Source organism: Thamnophis elegans, chromosome 6, assembly GCF_009769535.1.
Source record: "Thamnophis elegans isolate rThaEle1 chromosome 6, rThaEle1.pri, whole genome shotgun sequence".
In the NCBI taxonomy this organism is placed as follows: domain Eukaryota; kingdom Metazoa; phylum Chordata; class Lepidosauria; order Squamata; family Colubridae; genus Thamnophis; species Thamnophis elegans.
This window is the reverse complement of record NC_045546.1, coordinates 54,790,207-54,809,940: the sequence shown is the minus strand read 5'-3', so window position 1 is coordinate 54,809,940 and position 19,734 is coordinate 54,790,207. Positions and strand designations below refer to the sequence as shown.

At 35.9% G+C, this 19,734-nt stretch overlaps 1 protein-coding gene across 1 annotated transcript in view; it reads left to right on the top strand.

The window, feature by feature from the left end:
* The window catches only part of DSCAM (DS cell adhesion molecule), a 320,316-nt gene that overhangs the window by 265,611 nt on the left and 34,971 nt on the right, over positions 1 to 19,734 (top strand). Inside the window, 9 exon segments of the mRNA XM_032219921.1 lie at positions 315 to 432; positions 4,072 to 4,235; positions 5,455 to 5,553; positions 6,686 to 6,874; positions 7,500 to 7,790; positions 10,879 to 11,055; positions 15,057 to 15,087; positions 16,874 to 16,989; positions 19,492 to 19,641. Of these exon segments, the coding sequence (XP_032075812.1) occupies positions 315 to 432; positions 4,072 to 4,235; positions 5,455 to 5,553; positions 6,686 to 6,874; positions 7,500 to 7,790; positions 10,879 to 11,055; positions 15,057 to 15,087; positions 16,874 to 16,989; positions 19,492 to 19,641 (1,335 nt within the window).

The window sequence follows — 19,734 nt, the reverse complement described above, 5'->3', positions numbered from 1 at the left end:
AAAGTATACCTAGCCTGATAGTAGGCTTGAACATGTTTCAGTGCAAGCAAGAAAGCAATAATAACACAATGTTTATTTTTATTCATTACTATCATTAGGATCATTCTTTTGCAACCATCTTTTCAGCAGATGTTAAATTATACTCTGTTCCACTAAGCAACTAGTAAAGTGAATTGAAAAAATTAGTCTATGTAAGCAAAGTAAAACATTTTTATAATCATCATAATCCTCTTCCACCTGCTGTTTTTCTCCTCTCAAGAAAGAGATGCCATCTTATTCTGCATTTTAGCCCTTGTCTTCCCTTTATTTCTTAGCTCCAGCCAGAATTTTGACATTCAGTGGCACAGTAACAACTCCATGGATGAAGGATATTATTCTCCCTTGTAAAGCTGTTGGAGATCCTGTACCTACCGTTAAATGGATGAAAGAAAGGTAACCAACAACTATGTGTGCAGTGCAAATGAAGGTTGTTATATCATCGGGTGTGTGAAAAAACGAAGGGAGGGATTCTAATTAGGCCAATGCATGCTTTGAAAGTGATTCAGAAGAAATACATTTCATATGAATATGAGTACATCACTTCTCTGCATTTAATTAAAACAACCTATTTCCTTTCAAGTTTTGCATGAGCCAGAAAAACAAGATATGGATGCTTTAAGAGTTGCATTAATTTTAATGAATAAACTGCTAAAAGAAGCAGTATCTTTTTTTCTAGTCCCCTCTCCCTCACGTCTGCGAAAAGACAGGTGCAACAGCAGAATAGACCAGTGCTTACACAAAATCCAGAGAACTGTATATCTTCTAAGTTATTTTGTGACTCCTTGTTATCAACTCCCAGTCATTCTTAATCATAGACCTGATTAATCCACAATTTGCCTAATCTGGGTTTACTTGAACTATTTTCTACCTTTTTATTTAATTTAATTCAACATATGTAGATATGACTTCTAGTAAAGCAGTTTTAACATTAAGAATAGCTATCTTTAATTTACAGTCTGTGTATTTTTGCAGATGTTAGGAGTTACCTCAAACATATCAAAGAACAACTTCCTTATTAGTGGGTTGCAGCTGATCTTTTGTTGCCAGGCATTTTACAAAGTTCTTTTACAAATTAGTGTATTAGGATGGTTTTGTTTCTAGGGTCTTTTTTCACTTTTGCTTTTTTTCCATTTAATTAAATCATTCATCACTCAGTCAGATCCTGCTGTATTCTGTAACTGAAGACCTTCCATCTTTAAACTGATACTACTATGCTGAGGATGCTATGTTTTATATATAAATGCAGAAAGGGTATAAGGAAAATTATAAGGAGATTATTTTTTCCAAATTTTTCTCCAAGTTAAATTCTTTTTGTTACCATGTGTACTGATAGCTGATGTATTTAATCCTTGAGATTAAAAAATAGTGAATTAACACTATACCAATGTAATATTGGTACAATACTAAAATATTTTTCTAAAATCAGTACAGTACTACCTTTTTTGGTATTGTATATCCAAGGTACTGTAATGTAAACCTCAACCAGCAGGTGGCATTAAGATGGTTTCTTTGATTTCCTCTGATCTCTGCAAAATCGGATTCTCTCAAATGATTGAATTTTAATACTATAATGATTCCAGCCAGGGTACATAAGAATGCTTCCTTGTGATTTGTTCAATTGCAGCATAATACCTCTGCAACAAGGCTTAGCCGACCAAGTAATCAGCTCAGATGTTATCTAGCTAGTTGTTAAATTCTTCTTTGAGGAAGAGGCTAAAGCTTGGCAGGCTGAGGTGGGACAAGCAGCTGAGGATATCCAACAATAAACCTGACTTGCTTATCTTCGTGCTCACACTGCCTGTCCTCCCTCATAGTTGCCTTGTCTACATCCATGGCTTTTATTGGCAAGTCTGCTGCAATGGCTTCAGCTGTTGGTCTGGTTCCAAACAGGCAGCAACTAGATCCAGCAGCTCCTCAGTTCTTCAACATTTTCTATAAAAGTGATTTGCTGCATTAATCTAATTTCCTAGGGAGTGGGATATACTCCCTTTAATTTAATTTATTTATTTTCCTTATCTATGTGAGAAAATACCGTGTATGTCGAGCATTCCCAAAAAAGGCTCAGGGTGGTGACAGTGCCTTAACCAACCAGAAATCTGATTAGGAAGCAGCAAAATTGATATTGCAAAGCATCCTTGGAACTTACAGTCTCCAAATGAGCCTACCTCAAGTCTAGCAGACTCTTCTCCACTGGCATTGTTTAACTCAAGTCTAGCAGCTCTCGAAATTACATGGTTTTGCCTGCCAAATGCTTTGGAAATGCTTCTTCACAGAGACCTTTTAGAAAGCTGTACAAACATGTTTTTCTAAAAGGATGTTTTAAAAAGGACCACTGAGTAACATTCAGCAGATGCAAAATGGGTGACATAATATCTCCTTTTTGCCACTTGAATTGCTACTCTATAAGTTCAAATATGACTTTTGCTAGTTTTTGGTCAGATTTAAGACAGGTTTTCTTTCACATGCCCCCCACAGAGTCTCCTCTGCATCTTCTTGAGCTTCTCAGTGAATGAAGAAGCTGCAGTGGATATATAATTAGGGAGTGGTACTTCATTGCAATCTGATCCGATTCCCCATCCACTTTTTTGCTCCAATGGTTAACTACAATTTCAGCCAAACTGTCCATGAGAATATTCAGAGACTTTCCAAGTGCCTGTAGGATCTATCAGATGCCTTGAATGGGCCAATATAATACCTTCTTCCACCGTGAGGGATATTGCATCGCAAAACCTCACAGCAATCAGAGAGTGATCTGCCCATGATCATGCCCTCCAGTTTCAAATCACATTATGTTTCCCCTGAGACAAAAACCTCTAATGGGTGAACTCTCATGTATTGGACCCTCAGTAAGTTGGGTTGTGTCCATTATTGTCATGTCAGCCATTAACTTCTGGATAACTCCAGACTCTTCACTAAGGGAAGGCAGGTTGAAATTCCCTAATGCTACCTGGAATCAAGTCAAGCAATCTTGGCAAGGATCCCACTCTGCAGTGGAGGGGGAGGAATTACATAGGAATTACATCCAAACAGGATCTCACATCTGGTTCTCTATGGTGAATGTATCTTGATGCCAGCAAAGATTCATGGATGACAGTAACTACCGCTCCTCCCTGGCATTACCATTCCAGAGACCAAGGCTGATGCCAAACCCAAAACATATGTACGGAACGTTTTGCAAGAGGAATTTCCTCCTCCTCTCTCTGGTTTCAAAAATGCATGCCAGTCTGCTTTATCATCATTAAAAACTTCATTATAGCAACTGAAGGTCCTGGATTTTAGGGATAGCAGTAGACTTATATACCGCTTCATAGGGCTTTCAGCCCTCTCTAAGCGGTTTACAGAGAGTCAGCATATTGCCCCCAACAATCTGGGTCCTCATTTTACCCACCTCGGAAGGATGGAAGGCTGAGTCAACCCTGAGCCGGTGAGATTTGAACCGCTGAACTGCTGATCTAGCAGTAGCCTGCAGTGCTGCATTTAACCACTGCGCCACCTTGGCTCTTTATGGCTCTTGGATCTAGAGCCATGCCTGGAATGAGAACTAAGAGTTGGGAGGGAAGGATTAGTTAAGTTACCACCTTTTCTGAATGTGGCATTTGCCCATCACAACTAAAATATCATCCCACCATAACTTTCCCTCCTCGTACCCTCCCTGCCTAAGGAATTCCCTGTCATCAGTCATAGGTCACACTCAACCTTGAGTCAAACGATCCCCTCAGACACTCAATTCATCAAACAACCACCTGAGCAATATATCTGGTCTGCTTCCTTTCCATCTCCCTGCCTTGCTGTCACTTGAGACAAGAGACCTACTCAAAACTGGGAGACTGGAGCCTAACCCCAACACTCAGGAAATAGTTCACATCTGCCCCCAGCTAAAGCTTTGTATCATTGAATCTGAATAATCTCGCTATTGAACGAAGCTATTTTCTTTCCAGGCATTTCCCTTCTGTATTTTTAAAACTAACCCCAGACATAAGTTATATTGGTTGTAACTTCTTTAATGTATGGTTTTTGTTTCCTGTGAGGCAGTAACGGGACACCCAGTCTAGTGATGATTGATGGGCGAAGAAGCATCTTTAGCAATGGCAGTTTTGTTATCCATACTGTGAAAGCAGAAGATTCAGGATATTACAGTTGTGTGGCTACTAATAACTGGGGATCAGATGAAATTATTTTGAATTTGCAAGTTCAAGGTAAGTTAACAATGTTTCTTTCACTGCAACTATTTCTTAGCTTAAGGATTTTGTTATTGTTATAAGGATAAATAAACATTTCAAAACATAAATTGAAAAATTATAGTGTGTCCCTGGAAAGCAACAAGGAGAATAATAGCACCTCTCAGATATCTCAGAGGCTACACAATGGATATGTTCTTTGGCTCAGAGAATTAGAATCAGTATATATAAATTTCTTGGAAGCAGATTTATTCTGAGCATTACAGGAAACTTTCAAATTGTAAGAATTGATTAAATTGCTGTGTTCACACCACACACGATCCATGTCTGATTTATACAATACAATACAATACAATACAATACAATACAATACAATACAATACAATACAATACAATACAATACAATACAATACAATACAATACAATACAATAGCAGAGTTGGAAGGGACCTTGGAGGTCTTTTATTCCAACCCCCTGCCTAGGCAGGAAACCCTATACCATTCCAGACAAATGGCTATCCAACATCTTCTTAAAGACTTCCAGTGTTGGAGCATTTACAACTTCTGGAGGCAAGCTGTTCCACTGATTAATTGTTCTAACTGTCAGGAAATTTCTCCTCAGTTCTAAGTTGCTTCTCTCCTTGATTAGTGCCCACCCATTGCTTCTTGTCTACCCTCATTTCATCATGAACAAGCTCCATTTTCTAGGTTAACACAGTATATTTAAAAAGCATGTTAACACAATATATTTAAAAAGCATGTTAAGTTAACTTTCAGCAGTGACTTAATGACACGGATGTTATTTTTCAGTGACCTACAAGTAATTGGAGACAGTAGTGCATTGTTCTGACTTTTACCAGCCTATCAATAGATCTAATTGTGAGTGATGGTGGGAACTGCAGTTCAACCATATATAAAAGGCTGATACATCTGATGTATAGGAATAGTTGGGAAAGTATTTTCTCTGCCTCCTGGAAGATGATTATGCAGGGACTGTGGTGGTGAAAAAGTCAAGGGCAGAAATATGATTATGAATGCCAGCTAAAATTATATCGTATTTGAATAGTTAAAAAAGAAAAAGAATGTCCTGCTATGTTTTAATTGAAGATGTCATATTACCAGACACATCAACAATACGATTTATATATTTTCCCACCTCAATTCTGTGATGAATGTATTTAAAATCAAATTATTACTCGAACTATTCTTCATTTCTACTTTTAACTATTTTTATTTAGTTCCACCTGACCAGCCTAGACTTACCGTATCCAAAACCACCTCTTCCTCCATCACTCTTTCTTGGATACCTGGAGACAATGGAGGCAGCTCTATTCGAGGTAACATTCAAATAGTTCCCTTTCAATGCCAGAATGTATGTTTTTTTTAAAGCAGTGTATGTTGCCATTTCATCCCAACAGAAGATTATGTTAGTTTTGCTTATCAAAAACTTCAGTTATCTGAATAATACTGCTTACTTGACAGTAAGGATTTGGATAATAGTGTCCGATATCAGGGATGCCAGTTATTTAGCTAACAAAATATTTTATGATATGCCTAGAATGGATTATTAAAAAATTACTAGCAATCCTGATTTTGGTTTGATTGATCCATATTATATTTCATCTGGGATATTGTTAATTACTGAATTCTCTCTTAATTTATTCTTTGAATAAATTAAAAGCATTAAAATTATTAAAATAAAAGCAAATAAAATAAATATATTTGATAGTTAAATCTAACAAGTAACCAAGACAAGCCTCTTCAAAGTGATACTCAATTCTGCAAGGAGAACAGTTGAAATAACTAGCACAGCACAGAAAACTATCTTGAATCAGGACCAGATCAGTTCATAACAGTTGTAGATGAGCTTCCTCAATTGATCTCAGTAAATACTGGAAGTTCATATAGAAAGGTAAATGTTATCACAGATCCTAGACTTAAGGCAGGGTTTTAAATCAATGGCTGTTGCTTCTTATTTTGTATCAAATTGAATTGGCAGACAGAGCTGTATCAGTGTACATGTTTCTGGAATAAACCCAAAGGCTCCTTTGTAGTTCCACATAGAATGCATTACTACATTCGAACCTGGAGGTTATCAGCATATAATCTATCATTTTATTATCTTGTTTCCAGAAAGGGATGCAAGTGGCATAAAGTGGCATATCATCTGAAGGTAATAAAAAGTGTCCCCGATTGGAAAACCAGAACAAAATTGCGGTCTTTAAACTGTATTTTCTTCTTCAGGGAGAGTTTAATCCCATTTAAAACTGGCAACCCACCACATTCTAGAAATGTAGTCCCATCTCCAACTTTAAAAAAAAATCCAAGAAAATGCAGAAGAATTTCAAAGTTCTTATTAGTTCCACTGATGTAGAAATACTCCTTGATTTATATAATATTTTTAATCTAATTAATTAGAGTGTTCTGCATTGTTGGACTATGTTTTGTTTTTGTTTTAATCTTTGATAGGTTACATACTGCAATACTCTGAAGACAACAGTGAACAATGGGGTAGTTTTCCTATTAGCCCTAGTGAACGTTCCTATCGATTGGAAACGCTGAAGTGTGGCACATGGTACAAGTTTACTCTGACAGCTCAGAATGGTGTGGGACCAGGCCGTATCAGTGAGATCATAGAGGCCAAAACACTTGGGAAAGGTATTTGAAATTATATCCTACCTTTATTCTAAATTAAGAATTTGAGTTGCCATCTGCAAAATAGTTTGAAAAGTTGGACCTGTGAATTATTTTCCATAAAATGTGAATGAAACAAATTCATTGAGCAATCTTTACTGTAATATGCAGTATATGCTGAAGTCTTAGGCCATGCCTCTAATATTAGTTACTGTAACTTGTTAGAATTTTTGTCATCTTCTAGTCTGACAAAGGTATTGGAGTCTATGCAATGACTTGTACACTGAATATAAGTCTCCAGGGGAACACAGTCTTCTTAGATTTCAACAGATTATAGTCATTTGATTCTGAAAATGTTTGCAATTGCATTGTAAACTGCCATTATCTCCTTCACAATGTATATCCTCTCCCCAAAAATATCATACACAAATAACTTCAAAAACTATAGCTATGAATAGAAAGCAGTGGACAAAGGGGGAAATGAAAAAAAATTGTTTTAAATTATCTTACACAAAAGTAAAACAAACAGAAATAAAATGCACTCCAACTTGAAGATTAAAGAGAGATTCCCATCAGAGAGTCTTGAAGTCACTGTGTCTTCCATCTATCTATTATAACTTTTTGATTTTAAATATATATTTTCTTGTAGAGCCACAGTTTTCAAAAGAACAAGAACTCTTTGCCAGTATTAACACCACTCGCGTAAGATTGAACCTTATTGGCTGGAATGATGGTGGTTGTCCAATCACTTCCTTTATTCTGGAATACAGACCATTTGGGACAACAGTGTGGACTACCGCACAACGAACATCACTTACCAAATCATATATAGTATATGATCTTCAGGAGGCAACCTGGTATGAGCTGCAGATGAGAGTCTGTAACAGTGCTGGCTGTGCTGAAAAACAGGCCAAATTTGCAACACTCAACTATGATGGGAGTAAGTACATTCATTTCACTGTTGTTTAATCAAGAATATTCACAAATAACTTCATTTCATACAATGTAACTTAAGTGCCATTCGTTTTTTGTTTTGCAATATTTCACTTGTGTGTAGTAAAGGGAACAGTAATGATGTTTGCAGCCTGAAATTCCACCTTATCTTATTCCATCTTATTGAAATATTTTTACATGGAGCGGCTGAATTTATATCAGGTTTTTCAGGGAGCTTGCTAAGCAGTACAGTTCAAGGTACAAGTAGGATACTTTTGTGTTCCTTTAGGATCACCAACAACTTTTTATTGCTTCTTCTATGTTCTTGCTCTAATTAAACAACACTTCACCCTTGAAGCACCCAAAATATTAATTCTGGCACAGATGTTAGAAAATATTAGGCCTTCTTCCTTGGCTTGCTTTTGAATTTTAAGAATAAACATAGAGAGTAAAAGTGAGTAGCTACAGATTTGTTCTTGAAACTTTCTGCTTTACTTTTTTCACATGCTTCAGCCTTAATTTCCCTTCTTCTCCCCACACTTTGAAAATGAACCCTGTAGTGTCAACATTTAGGCTTGGCTTAGTTTGTCTACATTTTGATCACAGGTTTTACTTTTTACTAGATAGAAGGATTTATTTATGTACCCTTGTTGAACTGAATCAGAAATACTTTTGACTCCACACTATTATTCCATATCCCGACTCTGGTATCTCTTGGGAACAAGAGATACCAGAGTCTGACTTTGAACAAATCTTGAAAAATGCTAATTCTTAATAGACACATATCTTCACTTTTAAAAGAACAGGGGCCTCTTAAAAGTAACTTGTAGCTAATATTTCACTTAGAACCTTTATGAAGATATGCATGATCCTTCCATTTTCTCTACTGGCTGACTTCAGGGCTTCAAAAGATACGATGTGAATTCAGAATTCAGTCTGGAATATTTTGTGTGTAAAGAATGTGTTGTCCAAAGAGCTGTAGCCTTTATGAAGCAGATCATTTATCTATCTCAGTGGTTCCCAACCTTCTCTTTCGTGTAGATCATATCACTGACATTTTTTGAAGATCGCCACACAAGTCACAGTTAACAATATACAGACATCATGGCTTATTACTCCCATACAGCACCACTTAATTATAATGTGTGGTGTCTGATTTAAAAATTTTTATTCTTCTTAAACAATGGAAATGACAGTTTTTTCATAAGATTCGTTTATTCCCATATGACAATTTCTGATGCCAAAATTTTACAAGATTTAGTCATTTCTTGAGATTCTGGACATTTTTAAAAATAATTTTTATTTTGTTACTTAACAAATATCATTTATGCTTTCCTTTTCAAGTAGTTGGTCCACAATCACAAGTTAAGAACCATTGCTTGAGAATAGCCTCTGAAAAAAAACTGCTTCTCATCTAAACCCTCATCTTAGTTCTCTTATCTATTTGCCGACAGTTTATTAGTTGAATTTGTACTGGTGCTGATCTATTCCTGCCCAGTGAAAACTATCATTTAGATGTGCATATACATTTAAGAATTTAAGACATGGTTGAAAAATGTACACCCTTTCCTTAAAATGGCCCTAAAAATGAAAAAAGCCATCCTCATTTGTGGCTACAAATTTCAGGTTGAGTCTAAAAGGTGATGGTCAAAAATAGCTAATTAGAGCATCCATGGTTACATGAGTGAACTTAAATCTACTGCTAGCTTTTATGTAGATTCAAAATATGATGTGAATTAGCTTTTAGTAATGTATAGCAATCAGTGCTATTGGATGATCCATACTAAGCATAGATTTGCTAATGGTTTAGCTATTTAAATTTTAGAAAAGTAGCAAAGTGCCAGCCACATTTCCAAAGGGATTTCACTCTACATAAATTAGTTGTCAGATCTGTTAAAGAAAAGTTCAGATTAGGCTCACAGGGCATATATGTCAGCTCTTTCAACTACTGACCTATCCTTTCCTGCCTATGCATCTTAAAATGTATTAAACAATAAAAGGGAAATAAGATAAAACAATCAGAAATGCTTGAAAAAAGAAAATGACTATGTTACGGTGAGAGCAGGCTAAATGGTTCCCTTCAGAATCAGTAAGTCTGGGAACCTTCCTTAGTAGTCACTGAATTTTCCATTATATTTGACTTTGTTAAGGTTATTTTGAATAAAATAGCAGTAATAGAAAGTTACAAGAAAAGAATCAAAATCTAGTAATATCTTTCTTGACAATAAGACTTAGTGCCTTTGAAAATAAAAATAGTAGATGGTTTCTTTTGCCTGGAATAGTATCCAGTTATTCCCTAAAAGGTAAGAAGAGATGTGGATTAGTAGAGGTTATCTTGATGGTAGGATAGATGTTGTGGATCAAATAAAATGATTGGTAAATTGGTGTTTTGTGACTAGGGTATTGACCGTGCCCATTTGTTGAGCAAGCAGTCTTCTCAGTAGTATCCGTGTGACATGCCTATGGCATGGTCCTGAAATGTCAAATCACACTCCACATAATTGTCTGCCTACATTCCAGTACACTCAATAATTGTGACTTTTGAGTATACAAAAAACTCTTTTTAAAAAGTCCCAAAATTCCATTGGCTGTGCAAATTTCAAACACTTTAATAAGTTTTCATTGCAGAGATCAGATTATTAAGGTTTTGCAACCTTCCTAGTTTTCTCTATTTACTAAGTTCCAAAATTCACTCCCCCCCCACCCTTTGAATTGTGATTTTTAGTAGGAGTTAGTAATGCTTGCCTCACATAAGAGGTATATATCATAACTCCTATAATATTTTTTCTGGCTGGAATTTAATTCTTATGCTTGAAAGGCATACTATGTTTTGTTCCCTACAATTTCTGTAAGGAAACTTGTGGTTTTATGAAGAAAACCAGGATTTTTCATGGCAATAAATTTGTCTCTCCTTTCAAATGCAAAAAATTGGTAGCAGTTTGCCTCAAAATAATGCAAAGCTAAAATGATGAAGCTTTCCTAATAAATTGAACCTCTTAGGAACATACCGGTCAGCTTCTGTGCACCGTAGTCACTTAAAAAACCAACCTTTTCTCTTCGTTGATAGGCATCTAATGTCATGACACTGTTTCCAGGTACAATCCCTCCACTCATTAAATCAGTTGTCCAAAGTGAGGAAGGTCTGGCAACCAATGAAGGGCTAAAGATGCTGGTGACTATTTCCTGTATCTTGGTTGGGGTCTTGCTGCTTTTTGTGCTTCTGCTGGTTGTAAGAAGGAGACGGAGGGAACAGAGACTGAAAAGACTCAGAGGTAAGAATCAACTTCAATTATTGCCTTACATGTTTTGTACTTTCTATATAAAGATGTGCAGATTTACACATAATAGAATAAATTAAAAGCTGGTTTTCATATTACAGAAATGGTGAGAGTGCTGTTTCCCATAAGACAGTGTTTGGTGTATTATTGGTAAAGGTGCAGGCCTAGAAAGTAGAAGATTTTAGTGATTGAAGTTCCAGTCTCAACTGTGGTCATAAGTCGAGGATTACCTGTACTACATTCTATAACTCTGAACATTACATGTTTATTATATTACATGCCAAGATAAATCTCTAAATTCTTTAAATATGTTCTTTTTATTAATGTTATAAGAGTTGCATTATTGTTTACTGTTTGTTGTTACTATTATTATTATATATTCATCCTGCCTTTTTATATGCTGTATAACTCAAAGCAGTGAACTTTCTAATACTCCTGCCACCTATTTTCCCAACAACAACCCTGTGAGGTGGATTAATCTGAGAAAGAGTAGTCCAAAGTCCCGCCTGGTTTTCATGATTAAGGCAGGCCTAGATTTCACAGTATGTGCTCATTAAGTGAGACACACCTGAGTTTTACAACTTCTTTGGCCATTGTCAGAAAGCAAATCCCTAATGATTGGGACCCTGGGATGCTGCAGCTGTCGTAAATACAGACTGGTTGCTAAGCTCCCAAATCACATGATTGCAGGGATTCTACAATTGGTCATAAGTGCAAGGAAGGTCATAAATCACTTTTTCAAAGCCATGGCTTCAAACAGTCATTAAATGAATGGCTGTAAGTTGAGGATTGTCTGTATAAAAAGGATCCTTTAGGAATATGCAGATTATACCACTGATTCTCATGACATTACTTTAAAAAGTCGTGATCAATTTGCTATTTCAGATTATTTTAATAGTAGTTATGCATGAAAATTCTTCCCTTTTTTGTTTCGTTTCGTTTTTGTTTTTGTTTTATTATTTGTAGATGAAAAGGTTGCAAGTTCAGTGTATATATATATATATATATATATATATATATATATATATATATATATATATATATATATATATATTATATATATATTATATTATATATATATATTGCTGCTAGCAAATATTTAGAGATTGCTAAGATTTATTTTGATATATTTGTTTTTCATGTATAGCTTAGCTTGACTGGTGATGATTCAGTTTTAGTCCTATCTTTCTTCCTCTTAGTTTTTACAGCCAACACTATCTGAGGCACAAAAGGATTGCTTTTCAGAAGAACAAGAAAATTACAGTGTTGATTGGGGAAGTGGACAGAGTAGATGATTTAACCTAGGTTCCAACTGCTACAAAAACTATATTTTTTGTCTCCAAAGGTAGTTCATGCAAACAGCTACTATAAAATAAACTGACCATGTTGCTGAATATGGTAGAACTGCAGTGAAAGCTGCAGGAGTTCTGTTAATTTCCCAAGAGAATATATCCCAGAAAGGTTCAAAATAATAACTGGCAAGATTCTAATAAGCAAAAGCAAAGATAGCAGCTGGGTCTCATAATTTTGTCTTTCCAACAAGAGCAGTATCTCCTTTACATAGTACAAGAAGTTGATTGTATAGTTAAATTTAATATTCCAACATGTCTAAGTTCTTGATTGTGCTGCTTCTTTGTGGACATCGTTACCGGAGTTGACAATAACTTTATATTCTGTGTTCTAAATATGTCATATCCAGTAAAAGTTTAGATTATTCGTATCTTAGATGTTGGATAAAAAAGGGTAGCTCGCTCCATGTATGCTCTATGGATAGTGGCTTTATCTCTATATAGGTAAATATTAATTAGGGAGCAAGCTTTTGAATCAGAGGTTGGTTGCTCCTGGTTTGGCCCAGATCGGGCGAACTGGTAGTAGCAGCGCGGGAGGCTCTATCCACCTGCCTGGACATTTCTGCACACGCAAGCGCATGCAGGAGCATGCCCAAAATGGTAGCAAAAGAATTGGCAACACACCACTGTTTTGAATTGATCATAGATCATTATGCTAATCATAAGTTAATTTGTTTGTTTTTGGCTTAGGAAGTTCGGTGAATTCTATCAGTAGTGGGTTGCCAATTTTTTTACTACCGGTTCGGGTGTACTCCCACGTCCGTGATGCTTCTGCGCATACACAGAACTGTCCAGGTGGGTGGCGGAGCCTTCTGCCGCCGCAACTACCTGTTCACCCGATCTGGGCCAAACCGGGATCAACCCACCTCTAAATCCTATCTATTATGGTTTAGCATTATATGGAACCTAGATCACTTGTATTCATGTATACTTCAGAGGAAGAGAAAGAAGGCATGAACCTAAGAGACTGCCAGCCCATTGTAGGAAAATAGTCTTTGAGCCAGCAGAAGGAAATCACTAATCAATAGGAATCCTGCAAAATTGGTTAATCTGTCTGATAGTGATGAATTAACAAACCTTAATTAACTATTGTCTTAAAACTATTATGAGCTAGCAAAAATAAAATAATCCCTCCTAATTAAAGTTCCTAGAACAAGGGTTGGGTTTGACTTTGATAACAATTCTTTGCCATATTGTTCTTTTTGAATTCAGATTTATTCTGACTCTGGAGTGGGCTATCTTGTACGTGTGTCAAATCCTCTCACTCCTTGATCTGCTTCTATGATTTACTCTGCCTTAGATCTTGAAACATCTTTCCTCATATTTTTTCCCTTACACCTTGGTTTATGCAACATGGCTTCTGACATTACACTGTTTTGAGCAATGTAGGTCATAAGCAAGTTTATTTTTAAGATATATGAATTGAAAGTGTCTTCTGTTTTAGATTAACAAAGCTCCTCCTCAGTTTCCCCGCCCCAACTGCAATTCTTAATTACAAAAGCAGCACATTATCACTTAAATTCCTTAGTTTTAATTAAACAGTCAGCATCCTTAACAATATGTATTGTTCCTGTGACTTATGTTAGACTCACATCGGTTGCTGGCAAAAAAAAATCTGGTTTTTGTATTTTAATATGACAGTTCTAACACGTGCACAGTTTGTTGTAGTGCATTGTGTATGAACTCTGGAATAGTGTTTATTCAAGCATGAATGTTAAATGTTAGTGCTGAAATCTGAAGGTCATTCACTCAACAATGACTGCCCTCCAATGATAATAAAAAATCTGATGACTCTATAAGTATTTTTGGTCATAATTAAAATTATACTTTCTTAATTAGTAAAATGTCATGAACAATTAAATGTAAAAAGTAGCTTTCAGAACAATGTATTATAAAAATTAAAGTATGAAAATAAACTTGAATAATGTACATTAGTAAAATTGATACAAATTTCTTACCTTCTATTGCAGTTGTAGCAGATGGTCATAAGAAAATTGTTATAAATAATTAAACTTGTTTGTTAATAAGTAAACAAGAATTCATAATATCAGCCTTCAGTGTGATTACATATTTATTAAGTGATATTTATTCCTTAAATTCTCTTCTTTTTGTTTGTATCCCTGTGTGTATATATATACATTACATAACATAACATAGATATAGGATACACACATTTCATATATATATTTATATATAATATAATACACAAACACATATACATACATACAGATACATATTTATATATAGGAAAAATATATATATATATATATATATATATATATATATATATATATATATATATATATATATTACATACATACATACATACATACATACATACAGTGCAGTTATGTCCATTGAAGTGAGTAGGCCACATTGCCAACAAAAAATACTGTTTCCTACACCCATACTTATGTGGTGTCTAATTTCACCTGATCCAAAGCTCTTTTACCTCCCCATTAATAGCAATTCAGTTATAGGATTAAATATTCAGGTTGCTCTCCCACATCCAGTCTCTTTCAACCAAGATGAAAGCTTCTATCTGGTAACTGTATTAGATTGTTTGGGGATTATACGCAAATGTAAGTACTAATTATGGTAGCTGTTTACATAATGTCCTATTTCTCCTGCTTTTTTTTCTTTCAGATGCAAAAAGTTTGGCTGAAATGCTTATGAGGTAAGGATAGTAAAAAAGCAGAATTCAGCCATTAATTTTAAAAAATGGAATTCATGAGTCAAGGCCTTGGAACTAGTTCAAAATGTGTACCTCCATTGGGAACATCCTATTTACACATTTCAGAATGAGAAAAGAATCTTTTAATCATAATCCTCAGCAAGGATGCACATCTTTTTCTGCACTGAGAGGAGTAGTTAGTGAGCAAGGCTAATAGAGCCAATATTAAATGTAACCTGAATAAAAATTGAATGTAATTTAATATAATTCAATGTAAAATGAATTATATTTATTTGATTGGTTAAATACAGATAATTTGATTGTTCCTTAAAAAGTTGGTATTTTTCAACCACATTAAAATTGCATTTAAGTCCTTAGAACAGTGATGGTCAATCTTTTTGCCCTGGGTGCTAATAGCGTGCATGTGTGTCATGACACCCATAATTCAATGCCCCCCTTGCAGGCTCTGCCCCCATGCATGTGCATGTGATACCCCCGGGCTCCCTCCTGCCCAGTGGTGGGTTTCAAAAAAATTTGGAACCACTTCTGTAGGTGTGGCCTGCTTTCCGGGTCCACTGGTGGAACCTCTTCTAACCAGTTCGGTAGATTTGACGAACCGGTTCTACCGAACTGGTGCGAACTGGTAGGAACCCACCTCTGCTCCTGCCCCTCCCCACATGCACGCACAGCCCCTGTTTTGGTGCTAGTAGGCCTCCCTGAAGCCTCCTGGGACCGAAAACAGGGGGTTTGGGGGGTGTCACACCCCCACCCCTCATTTTTAATCCTAGGAGGCTTCAGGGTGGCCTGCTAGCACCAAAATGGGGGGTAGAGGGATGCACCCCTCCATCCTCCATTTTGGTGCTAGCAGGCCTCCCTGAAGCCTCCTGGAACCAAAAATGGGATGTGGGGGATTGCCACATTCCCCCACCCTCACACATGTGCACGGGACCCCCCACGCCACCCCCGTGCATCCATACACCTCTCCCAGCAGAGACCTGAAAATCAGCTGGCTGGTGGGAGACGCAGTGGAGCTGACCTGGGCAACGGCTCACATGCCCGCAGAGATGGCTCCATGTGCCATCTGTGGCATGCCTGCCATAGGTTCACAATCACAGCCTTCGAAGGACAGTTATTGTAGACAACTTAATTCTAATTTCTTAACAAATTCTGTAAGATAAACCCTTGCAATATTTTCAAACATTCTCTGCAATTCTGTGAAACTCACCCATTTTATGTTCCTGCTAATTCTTTTATACATAAATATAATTCTGTGGATACATTTAACATACACTGTAAATCAATTAAATATTCTACTACACTTTTATTGCCCAGGTTGCATTTTTATATTTCCTCCCTAAAAGATAGCTTATGCTAAACATAATTTTAAAATAAGAATGTAATCATTTTGGTTGTATGTTTTATCAGTTATTTGAAATCAATGCAGAAATATTTTTTACATAGTGTTGCTACTGCAGCTACTGTAAAACATAGAAGAGTTGAATAAATATCAACTTTTAGAAGATGTTATTTCTATACTTTATCTATTGTTAGCAAATCTAAGTGAAGCAGAGAGGAGGAAAAGAGTAAATTTATCACCATTTTCTGTATCCTCCTCTGCTCACCCTGATTTGAGAGTAGAAAGTGGATCTATGTTTTTATCTGGGAAGGGCAGGGGATTTCTGTCAGGAGAGCTTTAATTCATTTAAAATAATGGCACTTTATTGTATTTTGTTTTTAAAGTATATATCCCCTTTTAGTTAAATTTGCTTGTACTTTCCTGAATACTTAGCAAGAACACAAGGACATCGGATACCCTTAACAAGCAGCAACAGACACTCCGGATGCATATAGATATTCCCAGAGCTCAGCTTCTCATTGAAGAGAGAGATACAATGGAAACCATTGGTAAGCTGTCATTAACCTCATTAGCTTGATTTATATAACCCAAGACCTATACCTTTGTGTATTTTTAAAATATAATTTGTTGCAACTTGGGAAAAATCACCACAATTAATATGTTCTGCTTTTGATTGTTGGTGAGCAGTAAAGAGTGACATAACATTTTTCATATACAATTCTATTTATGCTTACTCAGAAATACATTCTGCTATGTTCAGTGCAAGCAATCATGCAATAAGATTGCAACGTAAAGCAATTTAGATTTAAGAATAATTCATGGGAAACTGTTCACATCCATGCAACATGCAAGAAAGCTGTAAAGCCTTTCAACTTTCCTTTTAAATTAATTTTTTATGGGATGAAGTAAGGGGGGAAAAAACCATGCAAACCTTCTCAGTTTTGGTGTATCACATATACAGACTCTGTGCATGTGCTGAAGCTCCATCAGAAAAGTGAACTAAGTTAAACTAGGGAGGTAGTATGATATTTTTGTGAATATTCCACACATATTTGATGGCAAAAATATATTAATCATACCCAGAAAAGATAATGAAGGGAGCCATTCGCCTTTTCCTGTTATCAGGGTATAATGTCCAAAAAGCCAGTAATTGGGAAAGATGTGGAACAAAACATAGATTGGGCATCTTCTTAAAGAAGTCAGATACTTCTTTAAGAAAACTGGTAAGAGGAGGCTGTTGTTAACACTGATATTTGATCCATCATTTTCTCTATCGCCTGTTTCTTAGTAAAAGCTGGCAACAGTAACGGAGCGCAGGTAGTTGCTCTGCTCAAGTCCAAGTATTGCTAAAGTGCCTTTTGAAGTAGAAAAGCTGACTCCAATCATAGCAGTACTTTTTTTTTCAACCTTGTAACAAGTATATTGTGTAATATACTGCATCTATTTCTATATACCTGCATTGTGTTTGAACAGCCCTTTATCTTTTTTATAATGCTCTTGTATCCTTGTTGGTATTATATTTATTTCAGGAATGCAGGAGATATATAGGATGGTTTTAATCTTACTTCTTAGTATGGAAATGGTAGTAGCAGACCAAGAGTTCCAAAGCTAAATAGGTGTAATAATTAATTAAATAAATGATTAGGGTGGGCCAGACAACTCCTGCTGTTTTCAGTTCTGAGTCACATCCAATTAAGTTTGAACTTTTCTCAAATTAATTTGGAATTACTTCAAGTTATCTTTTGTGTGAGTGTGTCCTTGAGTCTAGTTTTTGAGTCTTGGTGACTGACTGGTCTAGGCCCTGAAATTATCTTGGTCAGATTTTTCAGCAATACTTTGCCATTGCCTTCGTCACCCTAGGGCTGAGAGAGAGACTGGCCCAAGATTATCTAGCTGGCTTTGTGTCTGATTAGAACTCATAGTTTCCCCATTTCTGGTCTTAACCACTATGCCAGATTGGGTCTCAGTAATCCTTAGTTCCCATTATTTTTCAGGATATGTTACTAATATGCATGTTAATTAAAATAACAGCCCTCCCCCCAAAAAACTTATTAGGATTGTGTCTATACACAATCTGGGGAAGAAATGAAGTTTGCCACAATGTTGACAGACTTGAACATTGGACACTATCTAAAATGAAATTCAACAGTGAAAAAAGTAAGGTTCTTCATTTAAGCAAGAAAAACAAAATGCACAGGTACAGTATATGTGGTACCTTGCTCAATAGTAGTAACTGTGAGAGGGATCTTGGAGTCCTAGTGGACAATTATTTAAATATGAGCCAGCAGTGTGCTGCAGCTGCCAAAAAAGCCAGCACAATTCTAGGCTGCATAAACAGAGGGATAGAATCAAGATCACGTGAAGTGTTGATACCACTTTATAATGCCTTGGTAAGGCCACACTTGGAATACTGCATCCAGTTTTGGTTGCCACGATGTAAAAAAGATGTGGAGACTCTAAAAAGAGTGCAGAGAAGAGCAACAAAGATGATTAGGGGCCTGGAGGCTAAAACATATAAAGAATGATTGCTATAATTGGGTATGTCTAGTTTAATCAAAAGAAGGAGTAGGGGTGACATGATAGCAGTATTCCAATATCTCAGGGAGTCCACAAAAAAGAGGGAATCAAGTTCATATTTAGTTTCTTCTTTGAATAAGAAGGCACAACATGTACAACTTTGTGTTTTCTTTTTTGTAACTTATATTACACAGCATTAATTTAACTCATGACATAATGGATAATGTAATCATATTTTCTTGTGGTTACCCTAAGTATTAGATAACACAAATATACAGTATATATGGGTTGATTCAGATATAAAAAAGGAATCGATATTTGATTTTAAACTTACTGGGAACTAAATAAAAATTTAATCAAAAATTTGTTGTGTTTTTCAACTAGTTCCAGATTTTAGAAAAGTCAGACAACATTAATTAGATTGTTGAAAGTGTCCATTGGTTATTTTATACAGTAAGATAATGAAAAATAAATACATTCTTAATTCTTTTAGTCAAAATAACACATCAAAACATGTATTTTCTTTCCCACAGATGACAGATCTACAGTCTTGCTAACTGATGCTGATTTTGGAGAGACATCAAAACAGAAATCATTGACAGTTACTCATACAGTACATTATCAGTCAGTCTCACAAGCCACTGGGCCACTGGTGGATGTTTCTGATGCCAGACCAGGAACAAGTATGAAAAACTTTTTCAGTGGAATATTTAAAAAATGAAAAAAATCATGTTGTAGTCTTTGCACTATGGTAAAATTCCAGAGCAAAATGTACA